Raw genomic sequence first — 11255 nt, 5'->3', positions numbered from 1 at the left:
ATCTCACCTATTATGTGCATTGCCCTTCAGGGTTCTGGTTAGTGTTTGTGTTGTACGGTTGGGGATTTACTCATTTGTGCATTAACTGAAAGTCCCACCCGAGAAGGCAGTTCAATATCTAGACCTCAACAGCTAAGAACCAACTGTAGTTCTACTGGTCAACTGCAGGGGGAGTTGGGTACACGCTGTGATTGCAGAGCAGGTATGAGCTGTCAGCTGACTCTGGAGGCATTTGAAGATGGAAAGCACTGCTGAGAAAATGCAAATGGAGTCTGGCAGAACAGAGGTTTCTTTTACTGTTGATCTAGATACAGACTAGTGCTTTCACAAATCTGGTTTAATGCAACAGAAAGCCAACTGTTGCTGCCAGGCATCTAGTGACAGATGTCCATACAACTTAAGTGTCCTGAAGTTATTGCTTTTAAATAGGTAAACGTCTGTTATTTCAATCTGATCCGGACCAGGGAACGATAGCATTGAAATAGTCTAAAAGTCTTACATGTAACAATTCTACACCTCTAAGATTTGTATTGTGATCATACACATATTTCACTTTAACTCCCAGGGCCCTCGTATATATTATGAACTGTTAAATCTCACATTATGAACTTTACTGTTGTGGGACAGCTTACTACCCATTATTATGTCGGTACTTGCCAAGTGGTCATTCTCCAGGAAGCAGTCAACAATGAGGAAAAGACTCAGGACACTCATATCCATAATTTTTTTTTTATTCAGCTGTTATAAAATGGAGACTTCATACAATGTACAATATCATTTTAAGAAATTGTAGGATTTGGTTCTCAAAAATTGTATATTCACAACTTCCAAGAAAATGGAGAAACAATTTGAATCACTGAATGGGCAAAAAAAGAAGTTGTTCCCCTATAAAACTAAGCAGTAGTAAATTATACTGTCAATTTAAACTGTATACAAGGGTATAATTAACTCATGCATATAAGGCACAAAATACTACAACAATATACCTGCAGCCGATTATTTGTTTTTAATATCGCTACACACCAATTGTGGTCTGGTAGAAACACAAGACTAGATTGGTTAGTATCCCACAGTGAGGTTAGTTAAACACTCCTCTCTAGCAAAAGGGCACTCCAGTCAAAATCTGTGGTTTGATACTGTATATTGTATAGCAGTATGTATGAAACATTGCCTTGATAACAAAAGTAAAGCAATAGCAAGGCCTGAGCCATGGCCCCCCTACACTACTCACAAAATCACTGGAAATAAAGGCATATTTCACCTGCTGCTATAAGTCAATTGGAGGAAACATTGGATGTTTTCACAAACAAGAAATATTTTTGAACAATGAAACATTCCTTCTGCAAAAAAAATCTTTGTACTTCAGACACAGTAAAGGCCCCATGGATGTATTTGACTAACAGGCAGGAACAATTCCATCCAAAGCATTTCTGCTTCCCCCAACTGGCCTACAGGGGCAGTGCAGAGCTGATGCCACTGATGGTAAGGAGAAGGGTCTGGCTCAGGGCTAACAGCACTTTGGAAAAAAAACATTTGTTTCATACATGCCACATGACGCATAAAGGGATACAAATTTTGCTTTTTTTTGTTTTGTGTATATTAACTGAAAATAATAGGGTGTATCAAAATCTAGATTTTGACAGCTGTCTTTACTCTTGCAGGAGGACAATAAGACTGTCAAGAGGCAAACAAAGCTGTGAAGTGAACTATAACCCTAGTCACCAAAACAATGCCAGAATCAGACCTTTTTTTCCTCTCAATGAGCTTTTAGTGAACATCGACTTCATGTCCGGTGGCCACACCCCCAGTCTCCAACACCATTGGAAAGAATATATTAACAAATCCGTGACACAAGTAGTGCAAAGACGGTACAAAACAATTAGTTAGTCTTATACAAAATGGCATTTATCATTATTTTCCTATACATGCAACAATGCATAATCAGAATAAGTTAAAATATACTTTTAAAGTTTGTTTTGAACACTCTGAAAAAAAAAGAAAAAAAAGATCGCATACAAAAAAAAAATAATCAAACAGCACATCCAAGCAAATTTTTGCTCATTCTTTGAGGTGAAGTGTGTAAACTTTTGAAGTACAGCATACGTGTTGATAACCATTAATTTCTTCAGTAAAAATACATATTTTACAAATAATGTGTGCAGACACTGAGGCAGATTGTGAGGATAAGAGGAGAGTTTAGATCACAAACATTTTTTTCTGAAATACCAACGGATGTTAGTCTCCTTTGATACAAGCCCAGATACTCTTACATTCTATTAGAAAACCCTTCCCCCTGTCCTCATTCTGACCGTTTCTGGGAAACTTGTCAAACAAAGGCAGGCAAATGAGCCAGAGACAACAGTCCTCAGATCTCCCACAGGATTTGGGTTTCCTCTGCAGTCCGGGACTGAAGTAGGCTTTCACACTGGCTCGCAGCGACGGCTGATATGCTCTGTAGCAAGGCCACCATACTGTTATACCCAAACAGAACAAAAACATGGAGAACCCAGAGTAGTCCTCCCTTGTGGCTTTCCTCCAGTAACATCTGAGACAGGTGTAGTGGAAGATTTTTACATATTTTCTGTCAGTTGTACAATATTGGTTGGTTGAGGTAGACAGTCCAGATTATGGCTATTAAATTATCTTATTTTAAAAATAAAAAAAACACAGTAAAAACCCACTCCAATGCAATAATTAGTCAATTTTAACCTTTGCACTAATACTGGCAAAAGACACAGTGAGCACTGTAATAACCATATGTCACACAAGTTCCTAATACAAAATAATGCATTAAGGATCTTATAATCTTCTGATTTCCTGATCATTTACCTGGTTGACTATAAAAGTACATCCCTTACAAAGTCTCTGTATAAACTGGCTGGTTCATTTCAGTGTCACTGTCTCATTTGCCACACAAGTCTAAATTAGTTTATTCAACTGCTGCCAATCTGGTTAATTTAAAGCTTAAGTAAAGCTTCTTTGGTCAACTGCTTAATCAAAATCTACAAAATCTATTTACAACATGTTACTCACACACACAATCCCTCAGACATGCACAGAAATGCAAATTTGATGCAGGTAGACTTATATACGGTTTGAAGTACTCTTCTAGATTTGTGTGCATTTTTGCACATGAACATGCACACAGCCTAAAACCTTTCACACATTAAAATAGGTGCCTACTCTGTTCTGAACAATCATAGGCACATCTAACACTATCAGTGCTACATTCCCTTTATTTACTAAAAGATTGCAATCAGAGCCTCTAATATGTTGCTACAATGAAAGGGAAGACAATATAATTTGCTACATTGTTAAAATAGTGTTACAAAAGCTACATGTAAACTATGAACCACTATCAGATATGTCGTACTTTAAGGTTTTATTTTGTGGAATATAATTGGTCAATCTATTTGCGATGCATTCTGGCAAACTAGGAATGTTGCACGTAGCTCACAGCTTGTCACCGTGTGATGATTTAATCTGGATGGTTGGGTTGGGCACACCAGCATACTGCCTGCAAAGGCACTATCCCACCAAACTGGCACAAACACAGGCCAATTTGATAAATTGCTACTGGTAAGCATGAGCTGAACATTGGCAGGGTGTCCATTTTGTTTAAATTTCATTTGTTTTGCAGACCACTAAAGAACTTTCCTTCTAATGTCTACACCTCGGTGACTCTCCGACTCTCGAAGCTAAGTTACAAATCCTGACATTTTCACCGACAAAATGCCTCTGGAGCAGTGCTTGAACTGAGCACTGCTTGCTGGGCAGGGAGGATTAAAACATACGGTGAAACCACACTGATCACGTAGCGTAAAGCCAGCAGGATTGAATGGCTGGTGGTCTGGGGAGTGTGTTATGAAAACAATCGAAGGTATTGTTTCTAATACCAGAAACAAGGAAAGGTCCTGACCTCTTCCAACAAAGGGTTTCTTTCCCCCGCTAAAATTAGAGTGCATTAGGGTTTTTCACAGTATACTTAAAATATATAGTGTAAGGTTACACAGCTACATATAATCAGCAATATATATCATTCCAAATTAAGGACTCATAGAGTGAACTGTCATGATTTTCTTGGGATTTTCAGCCTCCTTATACAAAAAGGTGTTGCAGGTTAAACAGACATATTTGTCTGAGGTTTTTAGGTTTTTATGACAAGTTTATAACCATCAAAATAATATTTAAGAAATTGTATATACAGATTTATATATACAGATAAAGATTACTTATTGTCCATGACCACTGCATTATCCACCATTTTGGTGTTGTCTGGAGCTTCTCTGTTTACTAGAAAGCAGGGCCTTTATGATGTGAAGACCTCTTCTTCTTCACACAAAAGAATTCTGAGGAGACAGAAAGAGAAAATAGCACAGCAACATTAGTATGGGCATCTGTGTACTGAACCCCACAAAATGACATACAGCGACAGAATATTTTTTTGTTTGTTTTTGCACTTTTGTCTGACCATTGCCTTCAACCCAACCATGCCGTATGGCCTGTTAGCGGTTCTGTAGTCAGCTTAATGAGCAAGAATCATACTTGAGCTCCATTTAATCGTATCATACCAAACAGTAATATGAGGCTGTAGTCGGTCCCTCACCTGTGATGGTGGCCTGTTTGCGTTTACGAGTGCTGGAGGCCAGTCGTTTCTCTGCCTTGCAGCTCCTGTACGTCTCCCTGGCTGTGATCTCCAGGTACTCTTGCGTTTCGGAGACGTCAGCAGCCCCTCCGCCTGGCACCCGCGCCTTGGGCCCGGCCCCGGCCTTCACCACGCAGCTGCGGTAGAACGCCGGCACATCCTGGCACCGTAGCTCCTCCCACTCGATGGAGCCCTGGCCAGGCCTGTCTCTCTGGAAGTCGAAGTTCCACCTCTTGTTGGCCACCTCCACGCTCATGCACAGCAGGCGCTCAAAGTCCTGTTGCAGCTGCTGGTGGTCGACCGGGCCAAACAGGTTCCTGCGAACCGGCCCTGCTCTCAGCCTCTCATTCATGTCCTCCTGCATGCTGTCCAATTCAAAAGACGCCATCTCCTTGTTCCTGAGAGAAACGGGAGAGACACCAACTTAGGTTAGAAATCAGGCTAGCCTTCACAAACTCCACACTGCCCATACGGATAGATTGCATTTGATTTCTTTGGGACTCAGTTTTTGGAGTTTATTTAACACTGAACATTTTACTGTGCGAGGAAACCATTCACTGCATGCATAAAAAGCTGTTGTATGCATGTATGTACAGAAGAGTTCATGTGATCATCCAGCCACGCCCACGTTTTGAATTGCCGGGTTTGCCGCCAGCTGCTCAACAGCAAAAGTAGGTCAACAACTTCCTGACACGAAAATGCCAGCCCCGTCAGTTTGGGAAAAAGCCCATTCACTTTGGAATCTTTGAAGCTTAATATCTCAAAAGTACTCAGACAGAAAGTTCGAACGTTAACTGTCGATGGGTATCACGTTGAAATAACAAAGTAACTTTTAAGGATAAGGTGGTTTATTCTCGGTTATCCTGATTATGTAACGCTCTTGCGTTTAGAATCGTTAAAACTGATCTTGCATATTATGCACTGGCACATCGTCCCAAATATCTGAAATATCAGGTACAAGAGTCAGACGGAGCTCGTTCCATTTCTGGCTGTGCGATAGAAAGAGGATTGCGAGACGACTCAATATTTCGCAATACCCCCCATACTATAAATACCTACCTATAAATAGGCTACATAACTTGAAACTAAAGTTTGGTTTGTTTGGTTTTTTTTGTAAATAGGATTATTAAAGAGGAGTTTGTTTTTAAAGAGGACAGGATCAGCCGTACGTAATGAACACAATACTAGTCTATTTGTTTGTTTATGTCTACAAGGAAGACACAACAGGAGACTTTTTAGGAATTTAGAAATCCCACTTGGGGCACAAAAAGAAGAAATGTCCAGGAAAAAAAGTAGCCTACATCGAGCAGAGTCTAAATCTGTTATCATCTGTTATCAACGAAATGTCTCCACAACCGTAGTCACGTTTCATGTGTGACGCAGTTTGTTTTTCGGTAGGCTACTACGGGGCTAGTAAGGCTGCTTTTCTCAACTATGTAAGTAGGCTACCTCATAGCCTAAACAGACCTCGAACATTAAGTTTATGAATACGATGCTACACCCAATATTGATCCGTATAACTGTTTTCAATCAGCGCGTAATAATAGCCCGTTAATTGGGTCAAGCCTTTTTCTAAATTCGAAGGTAGTAACATGCTTCAAGTTACCCTAATTAGGTTACCGTTATTTGTAGCTACACTTTTATTTTATCTGGCACATATGATATAGATTATTTACTAATTATATTTCTTGTTTTTCCTTTATTTAACGTTAGGTAACTTGTTTTATACATCGTTAAACATGTTTAAGCAGGGAAACGGGAGATTCCTTTCATTTAACCAATATGTTGGTATAGGTGTTTTTAATGTCATCCTTTATAAGAGATAACGACTCCATTGCTCGAAGCACCTCCAAATTTTGTCTTCGAGTGAAAGTTGTTTACGTAGAAAAAGTGGGCGCGGTACGGAGATCGCATTACTAGGCTACAGCACGCACTGCCTTTCACTGACAAACAGTACCTTCACTGTATACTGGTAACCTAGTTCAAAATATCCGCTTCCGAGAAAAATTAAAACTTTTAACATGCACAATCAGTGCACACTGTTTCCTTCATAAATTACTGAAATGTAACAAACAAGGGATTTTCAAGTTAACAGATCCAACCCGGCATAAATGACGCAGTAAAAAATACCACAACCAGTGGTACGTACGGCAATTTGGGCACTGGTCGTATAAGGAAAAGCAGAAATATCAAGTTTTCCAAAAAAATAAATGAACAATACAATACAGAATACATATGCTCATACCTTATTTTTGTAATGCAATTCCAAGCATGCAGTAAAACGCGAACGATAAAAGACTTGCATTTAATGCATAAATAAACAATAAGATTAACAGAGAAACTATATAGCCTTATATTGAATATTGCCTTAGCGATGGAGCGACACTATGACTATAGTACGACAGAGTATTATCCATAGGCTACTAAGTTAGGCTACCTACTTACCATCAGGGTGAAAACAATTTCTTTCAATCGTGAAATAGTTTAAACTGCCGGAGATTAAAGATGTACGACTTTGGTCCTGACGATATATCAGTGCTTCTGACAGCCTCAAAAAAATACACCTGAGGACGCAAGTACTGTGTTTGCGACTGTCTCGGATCTTATCCTCGTCTAGTTTGTTATGGACATTGGAAGTTCGGGACGTCCTTCAGTCAGTATAGTCACGTGATAACATTCACAACGATCTTTCTTCGGGCGCTGGATCAGTGCCAAAAAAAACTACTTCGATGGTCGTGCACAGATCATTCGAAAACAAGTAATCTGGTTAGTAGAAATTTCATGCAATAGTAGCACAAAGTGCAATCATTTCACATTTCCAAGCTTGTCAAAGCTTGTTTAAGCTTAATAATGTATTGTGGTAGTAGTTTTGTGTAAATAAATATGTTTATATAAAAGCATTGTACTGTTATATAATTGCTTTTTCTTACCAGTTTCGGATGGTCAAAACCGTTTCTTTGGGTTGTGGTCGGTCGCCGTTAAACTTGCAGAAGCGCAATAGCTGCTGTGAATTAACTTAAAATAGTATCTGCAATGCTCTACAAGAAGTAGGTCAGATTTCTTGGCATAGTGCAGTCCTCCCCCTTACGCGCCACTATTTGACACACATTCCCATGTTTTGCTTGCATCACATTTTGCCTTTCTTGGCACTGTTTCAGTACTCCAGTCACGTTGATGTGCAACGTGAGTGCGATTACTTCTAACTCCATTTTTCTTTCTCCCGCAATTTCTATTTTCTGACTGAATCGTCTCTTATTATGCTGAGGAATAAATTGTGCCTCAAAAATCTATAATTATAATAATAATAATAATTATTATTATTATTATTATTATTATTACTATTATTATTGTTAATAATAATAATAATTAGGCCTATTCATGTTTTAACAAGCAACATTAACACGATATTAGCAGCATTGACCGTTAACATACATTTTCTGCTCGTATATGAAATATGATGCATAGATACTTTCAGAAATATTTAATGCTATTTTTGATCAAACCATACATTCTTCTTACATTTTAATGTAAAATGGTAGCAACGTGTTGGCTATTGCTAATTCCATTGCTATTTTTTTTGCTATTCATTATATAGGTCAATAACTCCCACTTTTAACTTGTGGAAAAGCCTATATCCCTCGGGCATTGAAAATAATTTATTAACTTGTCCACTGTCTGCTCCCGATCAATATGTAAAATGAGCCTACTTGTTAGGCTACTATGTAGCCTACACTCAGTGAGCACTTTATTGGCTATTTATTAGACTTATTTTTTAGACTTATTAAGTATTCTGCTGCTGTAGCCTATCCACTTCGATAGTGCGTTCAGAGATGCTCTTAGATAGTGTGTTCAGGGATGCTCTTCTGCATACCTCTATTGTAATGCGTGGTTATTTGCGTTACTGTCACCTTCCTGTCAGCTTAGACTAGTCTGGCCCTTCTCATCTGACCTCTCTCATTAACAACTCGTGTGTGCCTGCAGAACTGCTGCTTTCTGGATGTTTTTTGTTTTATGCACCATTCTCTGAAGATTTTAGAGACTGTTTTGTGTGAAAATTCCTGGAGATCAACAGAGAGAGAGAGAGAAAGAGTGAAAGAGAAGAGTTTGTGTTTATGCCTAGACATGGATATGAAAGATAATAGAGTGACATTACGCTAACATTCCGTCATCACTGATCATCTCCCAGTGCTCAGCACCTTTATTTACATCGTGGATGACATCATATAATTGCACTCCACAAAATAATTGCTATGGCAAGAATGTATAGATCTCCACCCTGGGGCCTGTTGCTGTGTGGCATCTCAGCACGTTCTAAGAATTACACCTTTATGTGCTTTAAGTGCTTTTCCACCCACATACGAAAAACATTCTTCAGGTTCAAATAACTATGTAAGTTGGTGCCATTGAACTCGGCCTGTAGCCTAGTAGTTAAGGTACACGACTGGGACCCGCAAGGTCGGTGGTTCGATCCCCGGTGTAGCCACGATAAGACCCGCACAGCCGTTTGTCCCTTGAGCAAGGCCCTTAACCCTGCATTGCTCTAGGGGAGGATTGTCTCCTGCTTAGTCTAATCAAGTGTACGTTGCTCTGGATAAGTGCGTCTGCCAAATGCCATTAATGTAATGTAATGAATTCCTCCCATTTCTTGGTGATGCTAGAACCATTCTCAGTTGGCCCTGGCATGGGCCAGATTTGATACCAGTGAACAGTCCATGGTGTCCATTCACAATGGATAGCTGGTGATAGCACTGGCTTTTGCTCTTTTAATAAAGTTAATTGAACAATATGTATAAAAGGCATATATCCATCCATCCATTATCTGAACCCGCTTATCCTGATCAGGGTCGCAGGGGGGCTGGAGCCTATCCCAGCATACATTGGGCGAAAGGCAGGAATACACCCTGGACAGGTCGCCAGTCCATCGCAGGGCACACACACCATTCACTCACACACTCATACCTACGGGCAATTTAGACTCTCCAATCAGCCTAATGTGCATGTCTTTGGACTGTGGGAGGAAACCGGAGTACCCGGAGGAAACCCACGCAGACACGGGGAGAACATGCAAACTCCGCACAGAGAGGCCCCGGCCGACGGGGATTCGAACCCAGGACCTCCTTGCTGTGAGGCGGCAGTGCTACCCACTGCACCATCCGTGCCACCTAAAAGGCATATATAACTTTGGTTAACCTAAGAATTGTTTAAGCTATTTTCATTGCTTAAGGGAAGTTTTGGAGCAATAAATAAGTAAACAATAAGCAAATCTCTCTTATATAAAAGCAAAGTAATAATCATATGAAGGGGTGGTTTGTTATATTTTAAATTATTACTTAGTTTTTAAATAACACCTACTGCAGCATGACTGTCACTTTATTTTATTATTGATAATGTGTGTGTGTGTGTGTGTGTGTGTTTGTGTGCGCGCGCACGCGTCAAAGAGAGATAGATAGAGGGAGCGCAAGAAACTGGCAAATAATTCACGTAGGGTTTTCCCTGTGGCAATATTATGTCTGGTTTGGATCATTTATTGGACATTTTTATTAGCATGCTCTGAGAACGTGCCTGTGTCAGGGGGTTCCATAAACTCATAACAGTGTTTGACCTTTTCCCAAATTGTTTGTGCAACAACAGAAACAGAAACTGCAACAGAAATGACAAAGCATGCTATCAGTCATGTTTATGCTGCACTGGTGTTTTTAGGGCATTTGGTGAGGTGTAAAAGTGCTTTTAGAACACTTTCTATTTATATTTCTTTCTCATTTCTGAGACAGTTCTATTGTTTGAAATATCAGTGATTGGTTCTTGTTTGTGGACATTAAGTTGACCTTTGTCTTCTTTCTCCTGTATTTTTATTCTGTTTTGGCAATGCTCAGGACATGTTGATGTAAACATGGTTATTTTCTGTTGTGGGGTGTACCAACTTGCAGAAGCGCAATACCTGTAACCTGCGCAGAAACCTGTAGTTTCATGCTAGTCAGGGAGTGGTAAAAACCATTAAAACTAACGTTCATAAAAACCCTACACTAAACATTTAAATATATTTTTCTCTTTGAGCCAATTGTTCTATAATTATATTAAAAAATAATTCAAGAAACGCGTCGGATTAAAAATAAAAATTGAGTATCAATTAAAATCGTGTTTATTTTCCCTATAAGAAGAGTTGTTGGAGTTCAGCGATCATGAAAGTTGAGTTTGTGACGTTATTGACTTTTTGTTGATTGTGTACATGCCTCTAGATGGCAGCACTTTGCACGAATAGCTGGGACAGCTAGTTAAGGTAGCATTAGCTACCTCGTAATTTAAGGATTTCGTGGAATCATTAATGTGAACCTGTACTTTTCATTTATATTACTGAGGATAATATAGCATCTGTATACGCAAGTTGTATTTTCCCTCTTTGCTAACTTCAGTGGACAGTGTACTGGCTGTAGGCATTGTTACAGCCTCGTTCTGATATGAGCCTTGCCTTCTACCACTAACGTTAAACTACCAGAATAACGGTCAAGCTATTAGTAGGCAGCCGGGAACATCCATAAATTGAACGAAACTTCGTTGAAAACTAAGTAGGTTGCTTTCCGGATTAAAACACAAATTGGTTAACGTTAACGAA

General features: G+C 39.4%; 1 protein-coding gene across 2 annotated transcripts; it reads right to left on the bottom strand.

Annotated features, from left to right (window-relative positions):
* Positions 1 to 715: 715 nt before the first annotated feature.
* cdkn1d (cyclin-dependent kinase inhibitor 1D) lies at positions 716 to 7708 on the bottom strand. Of its 2 annotated transcripts, none has more exons than XM_061251789.1 (3): positions 7576 to 7708; positions 4607 to 5043; positions 716 to 4349 (listed from the first exon to the last, which is right to left on the bottom strand). In XM_061251789.1, exons 2-3 carry the CDS (start codon positions 5031 to 5033, stop codon positions 4294 to 4296), a joined length of 483 nt encoding a protein of 160 aa, XP_061107773.1. In that variant the 5' UTR covers positions 5034 to 5043; positions 7576 to 7708; the 3' UTR covers positions 716 to 4293. The 2 variants fall into 2 exon arrangements, with proteins under 2 accessions (XP_061107773.1, XP_061107772.1); XM_061251788.1 differs by lacking the exon at positions 7576 to 7708 and adding an exon at positions 7091 to 7248.
* Positions 7709 to 11255: the final 3547 nt, after the last annotated feature.

The sequence above is a fragment of the Conger conger genome, chromosome 8 (assembly GCF_963514075.1).
Source record: "Conger conger chromosome 8, fConCon1.1, whole genome shotgun sequence".
NCBI classification, from domain to species: Eukaryota; Metazoa; Chordata; class Actinopteri; order Anguilliformes; family Congridae; genus Conger; species Conger conger.
Note: the sequence above shows the minus strand (reverse complement) of the source record. Positions and strands in the feature narration are given on the sequence as shown.